Source organism: Coturnix japonica, chromosome 15 (genome assembly GCF_001577835.2).
Source record: "Coturnix japonica isolate 7356 chromosome 15, Coturnix japonica 2.1, whole genome shotgun sequence".
NCBI classification, from domain to species: Eukaryota; Metazoa; Chordata; class Aves; order Galliformes; family Phasianidae; genus Coturnix; species Coturnix japonica.
The window spans coordinates 1070642-1094426 of NC_029530.1; the positions used below are offsets into that span (position 1 = coordinate 1070642).

The 23785-nt window shown below is 42.5% G+C and overlaps 1 protein-coding gene across 3 annotated transcripts in view; it reads left to right on the forward strand.

The window, feature by feature from the left end:
- ZDHHC8 (zinc finger DHHC-type palmitoyltransferase 8) overlaps positions 1 to 23785 on the forward strand; it is a 67058-nt gene that overhangs the window by 37866 nt on the left and 5407 nt on the right. Inside the window, exons 1-11 of one of the 3 annotated variants that reach the window (XM_015877583.2) lie at positions 3310 to 3387; positions 7956 to 8077; positions 11966 to 12123; positions 14816 to 14988; positions 15637 to 15739; positions 17954 to 18045; positions 19289 to 19333; positions 19658 to 19790; positions 20297 to 20414; positions 21084 to 21193; positions 22284 to 23320. In XM_015877583.2, the coding sequence (XP_015733069.1) occupies positions 3320 to 3387; positions 7956 to 8077; positions 11966 to 12123; positions 14816 to 14988; positions 15637 to 15739; positions 17954 to 18045; positions 19289 to 19333; positions 19658 to 19790; positions 20297 to 20414; positions 21084 to 21193; positions 22284 to 23320 (2159 nt within the window). In that variant the 5' untranslated portion in view covers positions 3310 to 3319. Of the gene's footprint in view, positions 1 to 3309; positions 3388 to 7955; positions 8078 to 11965; positions 12124 to 14815; positions 14989 to 15636; positions 15740 to 17953; positions 18046 to 19288; positions 19334 to 19657; positions 19791 to 20296; positions 20415 to 21083; positions 21194 to 22283; positions 23321 to 23785 lie in introns of those variants that run through there. The other 2 variants (XM_015877580.2, XM_015877584.2) reach the window with 2 other exon arrangements.

The following is a 23785-nucleotide window of genomic DNA, read 5'->3' on the forward strand; positions in this document are numbered from 1 at the left end:
CCAAAGAGTAAAATGCACAAGTGCTTCTCATGCACTGTGCTGCCATGGTTGTGTGTCACTATTCAAACAGACCCTGTGTGGCAGCTCCCAAGGGAGCATCCTCATGGTGTGTCTCAGGTACTGCAATGTAAAGCTGCTATTTCTCTCCACCTGCCTGTGCTCGCAGACCTGGGAGGGGTGGGACTGGGTATGGTTATGCATTTATGTAAGTAAAAGTTATTGAATAGAGTTTGCAGGAACAGACTGTGAGAAAACGGCTGCCTTTGCAAATTTAGTATTGATACCAGAGCTAAAATCCCTTATTGTTTAAAGTATTATTTGCCTCGGGCATTGGCATGAGTGGTGACATGGACTTAGGCAGTTGTGTTGGCTAAAAAGGACCACTGGCACAGCTGCACTGGATGGCATCGCTGTGCAGTGTGCCTTTGTGGGACAGCTGCAAATCATTCACTCTGCCGCCTGAGTCACAGTTTAGGAACCCGTAATCCAAAATGAACGCTGTAAATCATCTCCTGTGGACCCAGCGAAGTCAACTGAGCTGAAGACAGATGGGAGATTGCAACAATTTGCAAGAGAGATGTTTCAGAGTGGTTCTGCCTTTCGTGATCTGTGCTCAGGGTGGGAGGCTGAGCTTCTGCTGTGTTGCAGTGGTGGAGTTCATGGCAGGGTTCTGCTCTCTTGACATCTGTTGCTGTTCAGAGTGAGAATACTTCTATTTTCTCTAGGGCTGTGTGCGCTGTATCTTTAGGATAACCATCTCATTATTTCAAGCCTTTTTTATCCATGACATTCACAAAACGTCCTTGAGAAACTAAAGCGATGGTTACATGAATTCGAGAGAAGCAGGAAGCACTGAAGGAGGTGCTGCATATCAATTACCAAAGACCACAGGCAGATGCATTTGCTCATCTGGCACAACCTGGCACTTCTGCTTTTCTTTTCAGTAACCTTTTGAAGGAGTGCTATTTTCTGGGGCTATAGCCTTTGCAAATGGTGAGTTTTGCAATTCAGAAATGCTAACAAGTCTTAAGTGTCTTTTAACTCAGTGAAGATGATGGCTTCTGGTCCTGGCTGGAAGTGGCACATTCAGACCAAGCCATCTGGTGGCCCTGGGACTGTGGGCTGCCTGGAGCCCCAGGGAGGGAGATGAGGCAGCAGCACTCACTTCATGCTTTAAAGAGGCAATAGAAGGTTAAAGTGCCTCTGTGGGCTGCACACCCTTTTGGGGAGAAAAAGGGAGAATCCAAACAATTTCAAAAATCAAAGTAAATAATGTGAATAGTAAACAGGAGTCTTCATGGCTGCTCCCCTGTGATCTGCAGCTCTACATTTCCCCGGGCCTGTCTGGTATTGAAGAGGAATGCCAAGGTATCCCAGGGCTGTAGGCATTCTCTAGTGTAAGCCAGAACTGCTTTGCTTGTGGCATGTGATTTTCAGGAAATACCGGATGGAGAGACGAAGAGGAGGAGGAATGAGGGGTTAATTCAGAACAGCTCAAACAGTTCATTATTTCCATTCTGCTGTGTTAGCTGTTTAGCAAGAAGTAAATATTCATATTTTCCTGAGGAGCACAATGATGTATCCTACTCTTTAAATTAAATCAAGGGACAAAAAAAAAAAAAAAAGAAGAACAACCCAAGTGGATGAACTTGAACAAAGTTCTGGAATAAGGGTTTATTTTTAAAGCGCACATACAGATGCAATTGCTATTGGAAGTGGTGGAAGAACTCCACAGACACAACATCATCCTGTAGTTCAGATCTGTATCCAGACTTCTTGCTTGACAGTTTGGCCTGGAAATTTCTCAACAGTTATATCATAAGATGCTTGATGCTTCTCATTCTGCTCCCAGCTGGGAATCTGGAAAGTATAATTCTTAAGCTGAGTATTCACTTTGATTCTTGGAAACAGGTTTTATCTTTTTTTTTCCTCTTTTTTTTTTTTTTTTTCCTTTTTTTCTTCTTTTTTTCGGAATTGATCTGCCTGTAGCATATTGTTAGCAGATGGTGACACATATGCCATTTACATACTCTTCTATTTTGGTACAGGAGCTGCTAATTGCCCTATTTTGGCTCAGGAGTGTATTAAGTGTATTAAGCGTCTCTAATACATCTCAAGTAATTATAATCCTGACTGTTGCTGAATTTTGGCAACACAGTTGGAAGATTTTTAGTGCGTTCAGGTCCAGTGCACAATTACACCTATTCTGATAACTTTGGGGTTCTTTCAAATGAAGAAACCTGTCTTTGCCAGGTGCTGTAATAAGTTTTTACCTGCAGGAGAAGCTGCCTTCAGAAGCCTGCCCTAATGCTGTCAGGTGTACAAGGGCATTGCTGTGTGTGTAGACAGGAGAAGCTCAGTACTCAGGCTTGGCTTGCGCTGCTAAAACTGGAAACCTGTATCTAAGCTGAGGGACACGGCTGTTTAATTGTTCGTGAAGAGTCTGATTCTGCTGCTGTCTTAGTGACTTTTTGATTACTGATTCAGAAGTGCCTGAGGGCTGCTGGTATTTTGCTGCTCAGCCTCTTAATCTGCTGCAGGATAATGGGAGGGAGACAAGAAGAAATAGAACCTGAAAGTTACTTACTGATTTTTTTGGGAGACTCGAGGGAGGATAACAGCTCTATGTAGAAAAAAGACAGACTTCAAATAGAGAGGTTCAGAAAAAGGCTGTTCAGACACTGCTGCTCCCTGCCCAAAAATACAAAGTGGAATAGAGATAATGACATTACTAGGAAGGGTAGAGATGATGAGAAAGCTGATGGTTTGTGTTTTTTCATCTCAGTGAGTGCAGATGGAAGAATGCATTTAATTTTCTAACAGCTCACTGCAGTGGGCAGTGTCACTTTGTTTCATTACTGGTGTTAAAGCCTTAGTTTTGGTTTAAACCTTTGCTTTTTTGGTTTTAAAACACATCTCTTGCTTTCAAGATAATCCCATATGTTTGCTTACTGGCTTGTGTGTCCCACCACCCTCTGCTGGAAGGAGCAAGGATTTTTCAGCTGTGTCCTTGTGCCCCAGGCAGCCTGCAGCAGTCTGTGCAATGGTGTGGGAGAGGCCCAGTTCTGCCCTGCTATTACTGGTGTCCATCTGGCAGAGAAAAGAGTGGTGTATTGAGGTTTGGTGTATAAAATGCTGTTTAGTTTCAGGGCACTGCATGGCCGGGCAAGATGGTGAACACAGGGTCTGTGATAGCAGGGTGCTGATCTAGATGGCTTGTCCTATTCTGTTTTGTTACCTTGACCACTGTTGTTAGGTCTGTGGGTTTGAGGATTCATAGTGTTGCCAAAATAGTCTGACTCACTGATGGTTCTCCTCTATGTCCTGCCTGGAAAGGTGGCTGGTACCAGCTGCTGCCTTGGGAAGGGGTGAAACGCCCCAAAGCAGGTAACCACAGGGAGCTTTCTTTCTCAGAATAGTTTCTTTTATAGCTGAAAACATAGAGCTTGTCTGTCGTTCTTATTTTCTTATATATGTACTCAAGTAATTTTTTTCTCAAATTCTTCATATCTTAAGGCCACTTTATACCAGCCATGTAAATACTCTTGTTCAGTGTAAAATGCCGTGCTCCCAGTTCACGGTTCCATAAAACTATCCCAGAGAGAAGTTACAGATGAGATTCTAAGAGAGGCTTTTGTTTTATTATCATGTGTCTGTTCCTGTATTTGATATATGAGAATATTTACACTCGTCACTGTATCTATCTTCTTTATCTCTTTGCTGTAGAGATACCTCTGTGTCTTTGTTTTGTTAATCTCTTCTGTGGAATATGAAGTCTCTAATCTTTCTAGTTCATACAGGGAAACCTTTCAATACATGCTGTAATTCTGTTGGTATCTAGAACTGTTCACATGAGATCTCAGACAGGAACTGGCTTCCTTCCCTGCACAAGCAAGCTGTTGTATAGATGAAAGAACTTGCAGCACAGCTCTGAATCACGTTATTCAGGCAATGGACAGGTATTGTTTCTGGATTTCAAAGGCAATACACGGTCCAGACAAGTCTGCAAGAACCTCTGGTCTTAATTAGCTGTAGATTTCCTGAGCAGCTCTCTCAAGTCATGGAATAAATGTGATGGCCTCACAGGATTTTCCTTCCCCTCCTCTGTACGAGGCTCTTTGATGGACTCAGCATTGCAAAGAGCAGCTTTGTGCTGTAAAGTCACTTTGGACGTAGACCTTGCAAGGGCACATCTGGGCTGCTGGGTCCATCTGCCTCCACTGTAGGCCTAGAATGACAGGGTGGCTTCCAGACTTGAAGATGGTGGTGGTATGGTTATCCCTATGGTCATGTCACTTAGTGCTGGTTATTGGTGTTGTTCCTATTCCATAGTTCTCCCTCACAAGTTCACATGACAGTAATGTATTTTCTTAGATATTTGGAGACATTTAAAAAGGGCAAAAAGGAACATGCTCCACAGCTTTCAAGTAGCTTTGTGGAAAAGATTCAGTATATTTTATTTTGGGAGTGATATGTGATAAGACTTTTCACCAAGAACCATTATATCTCAAATTGAATTCTTAATTAGTGGAGCTCCTCTGCTCTGTTCTTGGCCAGTCATGAACCACTTACCTTTGGACTGAGTCCAGGGTGCAATGGAAAGTTCGCTGAAACCTCATCAGCTTTTTGTTAAACCTGAGTGAATTTCAGCTCTGCACGTTTCTTGAGAATAATTAAACACAGTGAAGCAGCTGATAGATTTGAACCTTTGGCTCCAGTCAGTTATATTTCACAAGGAATGGGCTCATGAAATTCATGGGGTTTTTTATGGGTCTTCTTTTGGCCTCCCGTGATGGATAACTGCATCTGGCAACCCAGGGTGGATGTTTTTCCATCTCCCACTCATTACCAGCATGAGCTGCTCCATGTGGCGCTCCTCTCTCATCAGTTTCTGTTTCTCAGTGGTAAATTCTCCAGCATTTATTTCTCCTTTTCCCCTTTTTATGTAACATTCAGAGCTGTTATCCTTTACTTTAATATCACTTTCTATCAGTGCAACTGCTGTAGTCACAGCGAGGGTGTAGTGCTATGGCAACAGTGTATTAGCTGCAATCTTGCCAATGAGTAAGACGCAGCACAGAAATCAGATGATTTATCAAAATCTGCAGAGCTGAGCAATGAGCTGGTGGCCTGAGCTGTCCCAGGACCTGCCCATCTCTTTCACGTTGGTTGTGACGCTCAGATACGTTCTCTGCTGACAGTCTCCAGTGATGCCATTTTAAACCTGACTTGGCACCTTGCAAAATGTTTTTAGCTGTGCGGTAATCTCCCAGCTATCTTTGGTAGTGAGCAAAAATGGAAAGCGAGCATTTTTTTTTTCTGTGCCTTTTCCACAAAGGTATTTTCTGCTATTTCAGGGAAGGAGAGAGCATATAAATGGAAAAAAAGATAAAAATTTCCTGGAATGGAGCATGTGAGAGATGTGTTGGATTCCTGCTGCTGAAGGCTGTGAGTGCTGCCCTCCACCATGGGGTGCCCTGAGCTCCAGCTGTGGCACTGAACCAGGGTGGAGAGAAGTGAGATGGATTTCAGTCCTTCTGCCAGCCAGTGTCGGTGCCAAGGCTAAAATTCTTGAAATCCCAAGCTCTGTCCTCTGTGTCCTAATGCATCTCTGAGCATTTGTAAGGTTTTGATGACAAAAGCCCCAAACCTTAATTTGCAGCAGGATTCAAGAAAAATGACCCATTCAATTACTTAATGTTAGGTGAACTGTAACTGTAAGGCACAAATGTGTCCTGCTCCAGAGCACCAAGCGAAAGAGCAGAAAGGGTTATTTGGTGCTTAATTGAGCAGAGGAAGGCAGTTGATGATGCATGAGTTGGTCTGACACCTATCAAGTTTTGTGATCTTATTTGTTAATCTTTTTAACTTTCTGTTTTGTTAGGATAGAGTTTCAAGAGCAAATAGGATAAATGACATTAAGTCTGTCACCCCCAATTACTCTTCTCTGAGTTATGAGCAGATTCGCTCTGTTGAAGAAGTATAATTATGAGGAAAATGCTGCCTGTGTAATTGTGTGCTTCATTCAGAAGAATGTGAGATCTGTGATTATCTGCGACGTGCCAGGGCAGCACGTGCTGGCTCTTCATTTCAACAATAAACAAAAGCACGGAAGGTTTCTGCCCTGCATGCTTACAGAAGTAGCACAAAGCAACACAGCTGATGCCCCCAGGAATCGCAATGTTACCCATCAGGGCTTCTGTGAGGGATCTAAACTAACTTAGAACAGCACCAATGATGCAGTGCCTTTGAGAAGTGCCTGGTTACCTGGAAGGTTGAATGTGGGGAGAGGAGCACCACTCGTGTGGAGCAGAGTGTCTTTGGGCCTGTCCAGACCTTTCTGCAGCTTCCTTCTCAGGGCAGAGCACAGAAGGTTGGATGCCAGTTTTGCCTGACGGGTTTGCAATGAAACCAGCCTGCGAGACATGGATTACAATTTCTGTTACTGTGGCTAAAACTGTGTGTGCATTAGAGGAGAAGGATAGAGGGGATGCGTCATGTTCTGTGAGTCCTATGAGCAGTTTGATTTTCTGTTTCAGACCATCTTGCAGTTATGAGTCAGGACTTGATCTCACATCTGTTTTTATCAATCAGCCCAGTTTACAAATGAGGCCTCTTCTGAACTATCTAAAATCTTATGTAATATCTAGTACTGCATTAACATTCTGGGAAGAAAAAGTGGAAGGATGGTGCGCAGACCTTCTGGCTAGTACATACAGTGACTCACTCTATCCTTTATTTCAGCTCCCAAGAAGTATTTTCAGACATACTATTTACCCATTAAATGAGCTGTTTAGTTCAGCTTATGGCTCAAATTTTTCATAGAATTTTGATGTATTTGTTGGGAACACGACAAAGGAAATAACAAATGAGAACATTAAATCTTACTTACATTAATCAACTGAGGGAGTCTCTCATGTAATCTTTCTGTGAATTAGCAGCTATCTGTAAGAAAAAAATCTCTTCCTTCCTGCTCACAAAGGAACAGGAGAAAATGTGGTGTCCTTGTAATGCTGGGCACAAGAGCACACGTGTTTAACAGTGTCTCTTCAAGGTCAGTAACACCATTCTCAGCTGTTCAAAACAGCACATCAGTAGCACAAGCAGTGTGAATTAGAGTTGGGAGGATGTTGGGTCTGCACTGCTGTTTTTTCTCTCTGCAGGCTCCAGCCTGGCAGACAGCCTGATTCAGCTGTAGATGTAACTCAGGCAAAATTTGATCTGGAATGCGTGTGTTAGTGCTTGGTTTATACATATGGTAGCTGCTGATTGGCTTGAGCAGTTTGCTGGGGTCCCTGCTGGTAGGGCAGGTGGAAACTGAAAGAGAAATAAGTTTGCTGTAGGGCCTAGCAGTGATCTTTAAAGAGGCTGTAAATGGCTCAGTGAGTGAATGCTGTACTTTATTGAATCCAGTTACCTGTCTTGGTCCTGCCCTCCTCTACAATGGGAAATAATCTTTGCAATTGAACAACTGTCCTGTAACTAACAGGCATTTCTTCATGCTCTTTCCAAAGTGAATGTCCTCTGCATTGTACCTGCTGTGATGATCAAGGGTGTAAGAATCCTGTTTTGCTTTCTGCCAGTTGAGAACTGAGCACTTTCTAACCAGGCAGTGTACATAATAAACAGAAATGCGACAAGAGAATGCAGCTTTTACACAGAGAAGCAAAATGCCAGGTTGCAAATACAGCAATAGGGTTGCAAAGCCCTACAAGCCACATGAGCAGCTGGTGCTTTCTGTGCTGTGGAACAAAGCGTCTGTACAAAGGATGGCTGCAGCGTACTGTAAATTGCTGAAACTGGCAATTGAAATTTCTGGTGTTAAACTGTGAATCCAGCCTTGCTGAATGGCTCACAGAGAGCGGATGAGACTACTTTTGTGATGGTGATGAATGGGAAGAAACTGCTGGATGCAGCCATAAGAGCCCTCACCTATAACTTTTCTCCCCCCACAGGTGCCCCTGGCTGACAAAAGCCATCTCCCCAGCCATCCCGGTGTACAATGGGCTCGTGTTCTTGTTTGTGCTGGCAAACTTCAGCATGGCAACTTTCATGGATCCTGGAGTTTTTCCACGAGGTAATAGAAAATGGGACTGGTGTGTGCCCTCCTGCACACCCCCCCCCTGTCTTTTCTCTGATAATCTTTTTTTGTAGACTTTTAATTTGCTTATGTATTATCTTTTACCCTCAGCTGGCAGTAGAGGTGATGTAGTAGTGAAGAGCTTCTGAGACTTCCCAGCTTCTGAGCTGGGGGGTGTCAGCTGTCCTTGCACTCTCCGGGGCTGGCAGTTGAGGGTACAGCACTGCACAGCATCGTTCTCCTTTGAGCAACTCTCCTGACTGATGTGATTCCAGTTGCCATCCCTGTGTCGTGCTGGCATGTTGGATTTAAGTTGCTGTCTTCACAATAGGAAGTTGAATGTAGTGGAGGGGAGAGGCTGAACTTTCTGAAACATCTTCATCAAAGCAGACTTTCCTTCCAAAAAGCCTTAAAACAAATGTGTAAGCACTGAATGCTAAAAAAGGTAATGATTAAGATTTGCTTTAGAGTGTCTAAAAATGTATACATTTAAAAGATATCCCTGTTTAAATTAAGATGGATACGCAGCTGATTAAATAGGATAAACATTGCTCTGCTCATGTAATGGAGCCCACAGTGGAGCTCTCTCTCTTTTAACACAACTTAATGGGAGAATTATCACCTCATTTTATCTGTCTTCTTGTAATTATTCTCATGCAGTTTACATCAGAGACTGCTCTAAGCAGTCTTGCCAAACCAGTGGATCTGTGCTCTTTGCAAGGTATTCTTTCCCACCTCTATTCTATGAATATAAAAGCCATTTTGAATTGCCGTTGCACCTGACAAGAACAAGGTACCTTCCCTGCCAGCTTCCCTGAATAGTGAGTGCCAGGTTTCTCCAGGTAACGGGGCATAATGATGAACATCTGCTGCCCTTCCCTCCAGCTGGGCCCTTTGAACCTCTGAGCAATTGCTGCAGCACTCCAGTACAGGAAATAATTGTGTGTAGAGGCAACATTCAGTCATTTGTGCAGGATGATGTGCAGAAAGGTACAAATGTGTGCTAGTGAGATTTTTAAAATGTAAGCACATAGAGCTTTTATCTGGTTTGATGCATCTTTCAGATCCTCCTTCTCATCAGACATAACTGAGTTTGAATATGCTGTGAGTGTGAGGTTACTGATGCTTGTTGCATTCAGCAGGAGGAGAGCTGAAACAGTGTTGTTTGGTTTTGAACATCTTGGTTTGGGAATCTAATGTCTTTGTGCAGTGTGGTTTCCTCAAAGAAGAGTTTGCCGGCGGACACTTACCGTGCTCTAGTGTGATCAGGACTGAGCATATTGTAAATTCACACCTTCCTTTAGACTTCTCTAACTTCCTCTTGCCATCAAGCTCTTTAGTTCAGTCTTTGCATTTAAAGGAGAAAAGGATATGGAAATCAAATGGAAACTTTGAAATATTCATAGCATCATTAAGGTTGGGAAAGACTGATAAGTTCATCTAGTCCAACCATCAAGTAATTCTCATCAACTTCTTTTAATTCCCAGTTTCCTTAACAGAAAGGAGTCAGGAGCAAAGTGGAATGCCCTACAGCTTGCCTTTCTTCCATTCCTTTCTGTTCACTTGTGGCCGCAGGCTTATCTCCCTGTCCTGTGCATGTACTTGGTCTGGAAGAGGATGGGAGTTGGGAAGATGCAAGAAGAAATGGGAGTCATACTTAAAAAAAAACGAGGGGGTAAAAGTGTAGATGTGTGAAGGAAGCAATCTGATAAGGAAAAGATGGGAAGGACTATAAATACCAGTGCTGGGAGGAAAGGGGAGCAGATGTTATTTCAGATCACAAGTGTGCATGCTAAAAAAGCTATCACCACCCCACGCCACCCACAGAGCTGAAAGCCAAGGAGTTCAAAACCTGTAGGAGTGATTTAAAATGATATATGATGGATCTATTTGCTTTCTGCTGTTGAAATTGCAGATTTAATCTTGGTTTTTAAGCTTTTTAGCACATTTCTGATAGTTACAAATTTACTTTAAAAGCAAAATAGTAGAAAAGCAGTGCAAAAACAGAATGTTGAGAAATGGCAGGATTCCTTTAAGGAAGCTGCCCAAAATCATGAGACGTGTTATAAAACCAGGAGATTTGGTTGCCTTTTGTCAGTGAATAATGAGACTGCCCTGATAAATCCGATTTACAGTCTGAATTGAGTTTGCTGATGTTTGTTGCTGGCTAATTATAAATACGAGCTACAAACTGACTTCCAGTATTTTTTTATGTGAATGTTCCATAAATACTCTTCAATGGTGTGTCAGACTGATGTGTTCCTACAACCATATATCAGTGTATATAGGTACATACAACTTGCTAACTTTCTGACTGCGTAGTCAGTATTTTCACAAGTGCTGAAATGGTGTGACCACTCTCGTGTCTTGTTTTCCTACACCCACACATGTATTGTACAGCGTGGACTGATTTGAAGTTTTGAAGAAGCCAAAGACTGCATTAATGGAAGTACCCCAAGGGATTTAGAGTCTGGCTCCCACTGACTGTCACTGATCATTTATGAAGGAAAATTGTAGGGAGCAGTGCCAGTACAGCAGCCTGCTTCCATGCACAAACATTAATCCAGAGAATACTCTTGCAAGGTAAATATTGTAGCTGAGCCAGATCCCAGACTCATCTAGTGAAGGGAAAAGCTCCTTGTGAAGTTGGTGAAAATCTGATCATTTTAGTAGGGTAACACATTTAGAGAGATTTTATATAGAACAGCTTGACAGTTATTGATGCCCCCTCAGGATAATATCATCAATTTCCTCCCAGTTTGGAGTCTGTCAATGCCAGTTGCACTGCAGTGTTTAACCAGGTGTTAAGTAGTTTAACGACTTACCTATTCTCTGTCAAAAGGAAACAAGTAAAGACTACAGGAATCTAGAATAAAAGATGAGCTTTTGTGAACATCATTCTTTCCTTTTCTTCCCAAGATGCATTTGTCCATTCTACACTGGCTTTTATTTTTTGTATTTATTTTTAAATGGCCTCTTTTTTTAAACAGAGCAGCACTTGGTTGAGACGATCAGCCACCCACCCATGGGGCTGTCATTAATAAGGTGACTCTACCATGTATTGTCCTCCCCATCTTACTAATGGCAGAGAGAGGCTGAATAACTTATCCCAAGGTCACAGAGTGAGAAAATCAGAATGCAGGACTTGATGACTTCCAGTTCTGTGCTCAGATCACTGGAGTATACTGCCTTTGGGAGAAGTGAGATCATCCCACTTATGTATGGCTACTAAGTAAGAACATTCAGGGTGTGCTATGAAGAAATGAGCAGGAGATGTGCTGTAAGGAAGCAGACTGGTGCCAGGGCTCAATGCAGGCACACCAATTGCTTCTCTCTGTGGCATCAAGCTCCCAGGAGTAGAAGGACTTTGGGATGGTGGGCTGGCACTGGAGTGCTTGACAAATTATCACCTGGCTTGATTTGGAGGTTTGAGCTAACAAAACCTTATTTTAGTATCTCTTAATACAATTTCTTGTGGTTTATGTGCTGGTAAGCTAGCACTGAATTAATCTTAAATGCACACAGCAGAATGTCTCTGAATTATTTCTTGATTTCCATCTTTGACTCTAGTCTGCATCTCATCCCATTCATTCTGCCTGCAACTGCTGGCTAAGATAAGACTCAAACGCTTCTTGTCCAAGGTCTGGACTGGCTGCCTGGTGCTCCCATGGGAGTGTTGCCTTGGGTACAGAAACAAGCCCAGATCTCTGATGTGTTCAGCAGCCAGGACAACCTGTTCTGACAGTCCATCACTTCCACCACTCTCTGTTTCTCTGACAAGCCCAAGAGCACATGCAGTGCCCCATATCCAAGGCACTGACTGGATTAGATATTTTATCATTACTTTCTGTTATTTCCAGTAACTTTTAGTTTTGCATTGAGCAGCAGATGAAGATGAAGATAAAGACGATGACTTCCGAGCTCCACTCTACAAGAACGTGGAGATCAAGGGCATTCAGGTGCGCATGAAATGGTGTGCAACCTGCCACTTCTACCGTCCTCCGCGCTGCTCTCACTGCAGTGTCTGTGACAACTGTGTTGAGGTAACAGAGCTGTTGATTGTGTTGACTTTGGCCCAGTGATGCAGTTGTACATACATACTACTGGTAACGTGCACTTGGGTCCTCCCCCAAGTATTTCAGTTCTTGAAGGTTCCTGGCTCTAACCTTGGTGGTGGTCTTCTGCTGATCAGTACCATTTGAAGCACAGCCTTCTGTTATGATGTATGTTACATATGCAGTGTTATTTAATGTCAGCTTTGTTGCTGATGATAATTAGGTTAAAAAGTTTGTAATCCTGGCTGTGTCTTCCTGGAGGCAGCTTAGGGGTCATGAATGTAAAAAAAACAACATTGATGGGAGCATTTATGGAGAGGCAGAGTTCAGGAGAGCAGAAAGTCCAGGGTGAACTTTTCTCAGTTGTGTGTTTGTCCACCAATGTAGGCACCAGTTTATTTGAAATTATGTGATGAACCATAAGATCACTGGGGATGTGCGGAAATCGGGGTCAGAATTCTGTGTGTAGTTCTGCATTCAGTGGAAGGGCTCTACATTTACATCAACACCTCAGCTTGGAGCATGAGCTCAGTCATGCTTCTAATGTTAGTCCCTCTGAATTATGGGGCTTTCATGTTTCTTAATAACCCTGAGGTCTTGGTAATGCACACAGGATATTTAAAAATAACCCCCAAGCAGTAAGGAGTGCTTTTGGGCTATAGACATCTCTGAAAGTTTTAAGTACACAGTGCTGTATCCACAGTACTTGTGTTGCCTGGGGGCAGTTTCTATTGCTGAGCCAAAAATTCCCCTTGTTAAGGATCATTTCTGATGCAAAGTCTTTTTTTTTTTTTCCTCCAGATAGAAATATGATTTTTTTTAATGTATCTAAAATATATTCAGCTGTGCCATTAAAATGAAAGGGACTGCTAATCATAAGGCAATAAATACCCGTATCAGCTAGAATGCTGTATGCACCATCTTTGTCCTAATCCTCGTTCCCAAAAGCAAGGGAATAGTCCCAAGGAAAGCAGCACAGCTGCTTATGTGTGAAAGGCTGATAGGGTTTATCTTGTGTCAGTGATTTTCTTCCTCAGGAGAAAATCCTAAAGGAGGATGTTGAATATGAGAAGATGGAGGGTAAGGAGCAACTGAAGTCCCTGGGTGGAGGAGAATAGCCACAACTATTTGTTCTTTGTCACAGAGTTGCGTTAAACTGCTGTGTATTTTTACACAGAGATGGATTTTTTGGAGAAAACCTGGCTCATATATTGCTGGTTTTAAAACAAGTGCTTTCACTATTTCTGGATTCTAAGGACTGCTTAGATGATGGTCAGTTCTCAATTAGCCCATGGAATTTCTTTCTTCTCTCCCCAGTGGCTTAGCATGAAAATCCATTTTCAAGAAATGACATTTTCTCATAAAAATATTGCCCAAAACTCAGTGGTGCAATCACCGTTTGCTGCCATTGGGCCTCCAGGGGTGGCACTTCTGCAGCAGAAATGAAAATGAGAGAGAATCCAGAAGTAACCCAAATGAACCAGTGGAACGCAAGGCGACTGCCTCCTTCTCAGGAAGATTTATTGACAGTCTGACTGGTTCAATGTTTCTTATTCTTCTGGTGGGCAAAAATGAAACTCTGCTTGTATAATTAAATTATGATTGCTGTGAAGAAATATAAACAGAAAGCATTAATAACTTCTGAATCGATAAACAGTGATCTTAAACACCATACTTTATTGATTCTCGGGCTGTTTATTTCACCTCTCTGTTCTGCAAGACCTTGAAGACAGTGATACGGATGACTCTGCTGGCTTTTCAATGTGGAAGCCATTCTGGGTTGGAATTCACCTCTTTTCTCTTTCAGTCTAGAATGTGCTATGAAAGTTCTTAGCCTGAATATAAAACTTATGAGCCAGTTTGATAAAAACAACCTAACAACAAAAAAATGACAATGCTTGCAGAAATGAAATCAGTAGAAACCCGAATCCTGCTGTGACCAGATGGACTAAAAAATAAATCCATGACAAAAGGAGTCAGATTTTTTTTCTTTACTGAAGTGTTCACAGTGGGTATTTATATAGTTTCATAATCTGTGGATATTTTAGGCAGTGTACAACCAGATTCGCATCATAGACGTATGCTGTGTCAGCATTCCAAGCATAGCCTGAAATGATCCTCCTTAAATCACCTCTGGCATTTTCTGATGTGCTTTGAGAAAACTGATAGATTTCTTTTTATTTAGTAAAGTTTTGGTAAATACTTTGGTCAAAACTTGCAAATATGAATATTTCTGGGGACCTGGTTGGTGGAAAAGTATTTTTCTTGAGGCAATTTCAAGTTTAGCTTCATATAAATACAGAAATGTTGGGGAGAGAATTCTACAGCCAACAATGCATCTTCAGAATGTTATAGGGTATGATGGCTTCACTGTGGTTGACTCCCCACGTGATAGATGGTTAAAAAGCGATCAGTGCATCTGCTGCCAGTGGATAAGTAGCCTGTTTTATGTTGTGATGTGTTCTCTTAAGTCTATGAACTCTCAAGTACCTCTTCATTCATGTATAAGGAAAGCATTTGGTGCTAAGAAGAGCCTTATAAAGAGAGCATACCTGGTTTGTAAAGCTTCAGAACAAGCTCAATGTGATTTTACATGAAGGCAGTTCAGATTTACCTCTAAGAAAAGCTATTTCCTTTCATTGTTTGGATGTTGTTCCCTGTCTCTCCCTTTCTTTACAAGGATTTTGACCATCACTGCCCATGGGTCAACAATTGCATAGGACGGAGGAACTATCGCTATTTTTTTCTCTTCTTGCTGTCCTTAAGTACGCACATGGTTGGAGTATTCACCTTTGGCCTGATTTTCGTGTTGAACCACATGGAAAAGCTGGGAGCAGCTCATACCACCATTACGTATCCTTCTTCTTGGTCTACGGAGACACAAGGTGGCCTAGAGGAAAATATGAAAGAGTGGATACGAAGGTTTGTCTTCCCAGAACTGGTGCAGGTTTACTCCTCTCCTGATTCCTGTTGCCCCTTCCCTGTAAATGCTTAGGACAATTCTTACTCTCTATTCATCTGATCTGTGGTTACCCCCAGCACCGTGCCTGATCTTTTGTCTATCTCAGTCATTGCTAAGGCACACAGCAGGAGGATGCAGTGCCTCCCTGAATTTTGCTTCCAATTGGGTGTGACTCTACACTGCATCTTCATTGCATTTAAACACACGATACAGTAGTGTTTGCCCTGGAGGTATTTCATCTTCATGGCAGTGTAATACACCAACCCCTGGCTCTGAGGATTGCTACTCCCTTTGGTCGTGTAGCACAGAACGGACTTTACAAGATGTTTGAAGCCAGGATCAGTGAGTTCACTTTATTTTTGAACAATCTCAATGATAAGGACTGTTGGTAGGAATAGATGGACTTAAGGTGAAATTTGATCAGCCTAATTGAAGATGACGAACATGCTCCCTATTCCAAGATTGTTTTCTCCTTTTCCTCTCCTTCATACTTTCATTTTCCCTTCACTCACTCCAGTTTCTTTAACTCCTGGGTACAGAATGGCTGTCATGTGTGTGGCTGGGTTATTCTTTATTCCAGTCGTTGGTCTCACTGGTTTCCATATTGTTCTAGTGGCACGAGGACGCACAACCAACGAGCAGGTAAGCAGCAGTTTTTTCTCTGTGTTTGTAGCTAAGATGGTGATTTGGAAAGAAAAACCTATAAATAAATAAAAAAAACCTAACACTCTTTGTGGGGATTTTGCGAGGATCTAGAAACTCATTTTTTATTTTCATTTTTTTTCTTGAATGCACTACAAGCTCCCCCTTCTCCTAACCACAAAGGCTTATTTACCATTTAAAACATACTCATGTCCTTGAAATCGGTTTTATGTAGTGAGTACTGTCAACTCCAGAAACTTCGAACTTTATGAGTCAGGCTGAACAAATCATGAGACTGAACAAAAGAAAGAAAGGAAAAGATTTAATCAAGTCTTTTCCCTATCTGCTGATATTTTGAACTCCCCCAGCCAACCCACATGCTCTTAATAAGGTCTGAGCTGGCTCTTTGTCTCTCTCTCTTTGTCTCCCTTGTTCTCATGTGTATGTGCGTGCACACACAGGCTATTGGACCTCACTTGTTTTGCTTCTCCAAACCAAGTGCTGACACAGCATCTTATGCCAAAAAACCTGTAAAACTTTTGTTCCCTTGCAGTTACTCACATGTATAATGTTCAGACCCTGTGTGGGTCTGCATATATATGTGTGTATACATTGATAGCATGCAACAGGTGATGGAGCTTTAGTCATGGGATCCATAGCGTGCCTCTGCCACTTACTTACTCTCTGTAAGGAGTAGCTCAGCTTGGGCAGGCAGCGTGCCAGTAAGTCCAGTAAGCTGTCTGAGGCTTTGTACACTGGGTTGAGATTGTTTCCTATCCTGCAAGAGACAATAAAACCATGCATAAAATCCATGAATAGTGTGAGAATTAAACATAGGCAAAGAATCTGAAGTCATCCTGAATTGTTGCCTAACATGGCCTTTGAACAAAGCAGGCTTACTGCAGCTGAAAATCCTTAAATGCTTTGCTGTGCCTCTCTTGGAGTCAGCTGGTCTTAATTCTAAAATTGATTTTGGCCAAGTATGAAGTTTGATAGTGCTAACAATAGTAACGTGAAACCCAAAGCATTTTAGTCTCTTACCCCACATCATGTTCTCTCTGAGGCTTGTTTCTGTGCAGGGGTCAAAACTGTCCGTGCAAATTTGAAGCTGAGGAAGAAGGAAAAAAAAAATTAAATTAGAAAACAAACAGAAAATTATTCTGTGTTTAGTTACATTGGCGTTTGGGCAGGTTGAGAATTTTGCATTTAATTTAATTGAAATAACTATTGGAAAAGGCATCCCAGGTTGGTTTGGTTTCTTGAGCTACCAAACCACTTGAGATGTTTTCATAGAAATCCTTTCTGAAAATCAGATGTAACACTGTCTTAATTTCTGTGCGTGTATGTAGTGCATCTGGCAGCTGGTTGGCTTAAGCTCAGGATTGAATGCTGATGTGCCAGATGTGCAGGTCCATGCTTTAGTTGTCAGGTTACTCTTCCAACACTCAGAACTTCCAGCATGTCTCTCTTGGCCTTTTAAAGAGTTTTATGTAATATCAAATACGCCAGCATAATATATTGCAAAATCATTTAATCATTGTTATTTTATGTGCAAGTAATTAAAGTATTTCTGGTACTCTTTAAACTTGGTGCTAGATCAGGACTGTGAGTTGATTTAAATGCATTACTTGCAAAAAGCAACATAATGCTTTTATTGGCAACCACTGTTAATCTCTCTGGCTTTATTGGTATTTATCCCCATATGGTTACTTTCAAGTATCTGCCTGCTAAGTACAAACCCTTTATAATGTTTATGAAGCCTTGACTACATCCTGCCAGTCTAATAAGACATGACTTTTATTAAAGTAGCTAATTTCCAAGTAAGCACAGTAATCACTGGGGAGTTCCTGGCACCTTCCCCCATGAGGCAGTGGTTCAGTGGAGGTTACCAGGGAAGGAAAGAGACCAATGCAGGATGTTTGGCTGACAGCAGGCACAACTCATGCAGGAACAGTATGGAGAGGTGAACACGGCAGCTTTGACATGCACTCATATTGAACTCATGGTGCTTGTGGGAAAGGCTCTTTCAGTGGTGTGCATGGTAGCTGGTGGAGGGGTGTGTCAGAGCAGGGGGGGAAGGTGGGGCGTTCAGCAGTCTCCTGTTTGGGCAAGACAGTATTGTTAGAACAAGGATACGTGTCCTTGCCTTTCTGAGGGTCGGGCCATGACTTTTATGAAACCAGAAGTTGAGCACTGACCTGAATATGTTTGCAGGTGACAGGTAAATTTCGAGGGGGAGTGAACCCTTTTACCCGAGGATGCTGCGGAAATGTGGAACACGTGCTCTGCAGTCCTTTGGCTCCCAGGTAAGAGAAAGGGAGTAAGGGAAGTGGAGGAGTTGCTGGGAAAGAGATAGCTGTGGTAGCAGCTTCACTGTTGCACTGTTGCATAGCTGTAACCTGCCCAAGCAGTTGCTTTCTTCTTATAATTCATAATCCTTCTGCCAGAAATAGGTATTTGGAATGAGCAAGACAGCTTGTATCAAGAGCTGATAGCCTTATCTCACCAACTTGTTCATCTAGTGACTTTCAGTAACAACTTTCAGTATGTTACCATACTTGCAGCGTGACTTTTTGCACTGTACAGTCAATGTCCAAGTATAGGTGAGGAATTCCTACTGAGTTCCTACTGGACTCAAAGAAGGAATCTAAAATCAGCATTTCCCCTTGAGACTTGAATCTAATTTAAGGCAGCTGTGGTTTTCAATCTCACTGTCACTTTCATTATCATAAAACAGATTTTCAACCAGGTCTACATTGTAGAACCAAGGATTTTATTTATGGCTTTCTATTTTTGCAGAAATTGATTTATCCCTTCACATTTTGAAGTTGGGATTTTAATGCAGTAGATCAGATGGAGTATAAATATCTCAGATGCTGAGCTGTCTAGCCTGTATACGCACTAATAATATCACTACCAGAAGATTTATTTGGGCCTTTACAGGATGCTGAGCAATCCCAGACCTCAGTACTGTTATCTGTTTTTATTTTATTTTTTTTAATTTGCTGTACAACAAATAAGTGCTATAAGTCCATTACCTTTATTCAGATGGAGACATTGGAATAGCCAAAACTTAAAAAGCAGGTCAAGATATTTTAAGTGAGCTGGACTTGAGAAGCTGGGAGATACTCTACTTAAGAGAGATGTATGAGCAATGTCACCATGGCAGTTCTTGGACTTATAGCAAGTCGTGTTTTTGTGTTTTGTGACTGTTCAAACTGTCCTGTGTACTGAAGGACACTGAGCCGTCACTGCTGAAATGTCCTGTTCACTAGATGAAACAGAAAGCTTGTGTACTGTGCTACTGATGTGGTGTGCAGCCATTGCCAAATTGCACTTACAGAGTCACGGTCCACTGGAAAGTAATTAAGTATCTAAAATCATCCATTTCCCTTTAGATTTGTTGCTTGCTACAGGCCTGTTTCTTTTACTTCCATTCATGTTAACACTCCAAACACACTACAGAAGCAAGTCACCGTGTGGTATGCTATAATTGACAGCACATCTTCTCCACATTAATTTCCCACTCGCTGGGTCTTATTCCCCCAGTCTCCTCCACCTTCCACTGCAGGGAAGCTGTTTCATGATAACTAGGTAAGATCCAGCAACTTGCTTCCTTTGCTGTAGGCCTTTCCTACTCTCTTCTTGTGATTTGTGCTCTTGTCCATCAGTGCTTCCAAAATTACCTTTTATTTTTTTTAAATACATCCTCTCCTTTTGCTCACTAAAAACCCCAATGATCCTTTTATTGCTTTTTAATTTTTACTCAGGTTGACTTCCACTGAAATGAATAGAGCTTACTTATGTAGATTCTATCACATCCTTAAATCAAGCCTCAAGTAGGAAGATTGTCTTGTCTCTATGAGTAATTTTTAGGTTATAGTTTATTCTAATGATATCTGTTGAACGATTAACCAGGTACGTAGTTGAGCCCAAGAAGAAGCTGGCTGTGAGTGTGAAGCCTCCTTTCCTCAGACCTGATTTATCTGAACGACAGATCACAGTGAAGATCAGCGACAATGGGATCCAAGCCAACCTCAACCGGAGCAAGGTGAGGCTGTCATTAGGTGCTGCTTCTGAAGAGCATGTCCTGAGCATTATGGAACTAAAGCCTGGAAATAACTGTCCTGGAAGATCTCCTTGAGAGGACACATTTCTCAGAGAAACTGGTGGAGGTTGAGTCCTTGCCCTGTACTTTATCTTCTGATAGTAACCCAGGTTCAGCAGCAGCTTTCGATCTATTATCAGACCTCCAGGCGTCTTTTGGGAGAGGTTATTCTTTGCAGTACTTCATTATTTGTGTTTGAATTAGTTTTAACTAACTCACATAGTGGGAACCCTTGAACCACCAGATTGGCTGTTGTACTTTGAGGAACTCTAAGAGCTTCCAGATGACAGGAAGGTTTCTGGCCCAGTGAAAGGACCACAGAAGTTGTTTCAGAACTTGTTGAGTTCTCAGTTTGAGTTCTTCACTCTCCCCTTTCTTACTTTTTTTTTCTTGTGGGGCTTTTTATTGTTTTTGTTGTGGGCAGTAATTGATTCTTTGGTCATTTGCAGTCCAAAATCAGCCTGGAAGGTCTGGAGGATAAAGGAATGGATGTGCAACCACCGCTCCCACCCAAAGGAGATCAGAGCAAATACTCCGAGTTAAAAGGGCAGCTGGGGACCAGTGAAGGTATAGTTGCACAATCAGCATTTTATTTTTAATAATTTGAAAATATTTTACCCTCTGTTACAGGGGTAGCACTAAGGGGATCTGGGTGAAGGGTTCTGTTTATAGAAGAGCTGTGAGCAGGAGGAATAAACAGCAGGAGGGGAGAAGAAAACTTGAAGTGCCTCGTTCAATCTGGGTATTTCAGTTTTTAAACTCTTTTAAACCCCCTCTTAAATTTTTTATCTGTTTAACAATGAAAAATGTCATTTTGAAGTAAGGAACGAGAAATATTAGCATAAAATGCAAGAAACAAATATTTCATTTATGAACAAATTAAAGCTTTGAGACTGTTTAAGAAATCTCCTTTCTTCAGACAAAACCATTTGCTGAATTGGTCCCAAATAACCAGTCATTTGAAATACAGCAGAAGTACCACGCACCAAAATATGTCACACCGCTTTCTTTAACGCACCTTTCCTTCTCTGTAGATGATTGCTCTGGACACAGGCACAGTTATTTCCACATGGGGCCCTGTTGATTTTGTTGGAATTCATCACAAAAAAAGCATGAGCTCCATTTTTTACAGAGTGGAGCCCAGCTTGCAGAGAAGCACGGATAGCAAGAGCTGAGGAATGACAGAGAGCTGTCCACACATTCCAATATAATGTCTGTGCTTTTTTTCTTATCCAGAAAGTGGCCTTTCACCCAAATTGATCAGCCCTCCTACACCTGCCATGTACAAGTACCGGCCGGCTTTCAGCAACAATCCCAAAGTCCACTACCATGCTGCTGCTGAGCAGGTGAGTGAGCTGCAGTAGCCTGAGGCAATCTGTTCCTAATTAGTGCCAGACAACTTGAGGTTGAGGAAAAATTCATTACAGGGGTCTTGTGAATCTCACAGTGTGAAAACAAATAACATTTGGCATCATCATGCGACGGTGTGGATTTTCACTGCTCTTCCTATGAAAACATGTCTGCTTTTGCAACATTCCTTTGCTGAGCTTGATGCATCTGCCCTGCTGACAAGCATGCACTGCTGCTTTGACAGTGTTTTGACCCTATCCTGAGGTGCTGAGAGGTGTCCCCTCCTGCTGGCTCCTCCTGATATCACTCTGATAATCAGTCTTTGCTGAGCTGCTGTAGCCAATTTGTTATGCTTCATGAAAACCCTTTCCTTAAAGAAGCAGCAGAAATTATTTTCTTAGCACAAAACGGTCTTTTAAGTAAACAGAAGCGTAGGCAGTCTTTCATAGAATATAAACAGAGGGAAGCCCTATATGTTTTCAGTGCAGATAAATAAATACTGGCCTGTGTTTCCTTCTCTGAAGTAAATTATTTTGTTGTCTCAATGGCAGGAGGGAGGAGCCTCTCTGCTCTAATTAATCTTAGATGCTTGATTTTGAAGACCTGTGACCTGGTATTCAGGACTGTTGAATATTTATATCTCTGAGTAGAGTGAATAAGAGTGTGCTGGTCCCCAGTGTGCTGAAATGAAGCCTGAAGGATGTCTGACTCAGCACTCAGAACCAGACATCACTCAACTCAAGAGCTGTTTGTATAAAAGTTGAAGTGCTTTTCCAAGGGCATTATTACCAGACTGCAATCTCATTTACCTTGTCAGAGTTTCAGTTTAGAAGTTATCTCATTGTGTCCATACATTGATGTACTTATTAGTTAATATTATTTAGCAGTTGCAGTGACTGACTCCTTGATTCAGAGATGCTGTCCATGTGCTGAGGAGTTAAGAGTTTTCTCATGATGAGCCTTTGTCATAGACTGTAAGTCTGAGAGAAGGTGTCCAACTTTTTTTCCTCCTGTGCAGTCCCATGGAGAGCAAATCTGTACATGTCTATTACAGGCTTTTGTTTCTCATATTCACCTCTGTTTTAGATCACCCTGCAGGAGGGACACAGCCAGGGGGCTCTGATAGAAGAGGATGGCAGGAGCCTTGATTACCAATCTGAACCCAGCCTGGACATCCCCAGCTACCGGAAGAGCTCCCTTCACAAGACCTACCAGTCTTCCCCACTCCAGATAGATTCCTTTGCCATCAATTCACGATCACTGAGCCTGAAATCTGCTGGCAGGAGGGGGACAGACAAAGTGCCCCTTCATCCAATGAAGTCTGAAGGGGCGGCTTCCACTCCTTACAAAAGCATCTTTTCTCCCAATTCCCTGTCGAACAGAAATGGGAGTCTTTCATATGACAGTTTGCTAAACCCCATGTCGCCCTCGGGGAGGAAATGTGTCACCCATTCTGCAGTCAGCTCTGTCGGGTACCACTCACCATATTTATCAGCCAAAATGTGCCATCTACGGGGGAGTGAGCTGCAACGCCAACCACCTCAGAGCTTCAGCCCAGTGCTGGGGGGCCCAGCTGCACATCAGCGAGACCCCTCTCCAGTCCGCTATGACAACCTTTCCAAAACCATTATGGCATCCATTCAGGAAAGGAAAGAGATGGAAGAGAGAGAGAAGCTCCTCCACTCGCACCCTGATTCTGTGTTTGCAGACTCAGGTGTCTATGACACCCCTAGCTCTTACAGCCTTCAGCAAGTCAGCACACTCTCTGAAGACCCACGCAGCATGGCGATGAGATATGGATCTAGAGACAATCTGATGGCTGCTACCAGTTTTAGCACAAGGAACCCTATACTGCAGTCTTCAGTGTCTTCACTCTCAAGTGCAATGACAAGAGCACCAAGGACTTCCACAACCTCTCTGCAAGCTGATTTAGCCAATAACAATGTCCAGACGCATCAAGCACTACAAGGCAGGGTGAGCAATGGCTCCTACAAATCACCAGGCCACCAAGTCCCATTGTCCCCCACAGGAATGCCTAGGTCACCCTCCTACGGAGGTCCAAAGGCTGTCTCATTTGTAAACACTGTGGAAATTACAGAGGTGCAATCAGTGGGAGCACAAAGGTATGTACTGCTTATGGTGCTGCTTAGAAATGAGATGCTCTTTGTGAGATGCCTCCCTGGAGGCACAGCCCTGGTTACGTGTTCATTGTAGGCCAACAAGGATGGCATATCTGTGGGTGCTCTTCTGTTCTGTGACAGTGCAGAACAGAAATGACAAAATACTTTCACGTTTGCTGTAACTTGAACTGCAGGTGGTCAGTGAAGCTGTAAAACTCATTGTGATTTAATATCTTAGGTGGACTCGATAATTATTTGCGAGACACAGGGCAAATTATCCTTCCTGTTACGCATGAAAGGATGAAGCTGTTGTGGTGCACAGCCTAAAGGGAGGCTGGAGCCCACCTTTGTCTGTGCTCAGAGGCACTAATAGGATCACAGCACACACAAGTCCTGGAATCCGTGCTTGGCATAGAGAGCTGTGTATTCAGCTGTGCTGCATGTCCTGTAGTGCAGAAGCGGTGACTT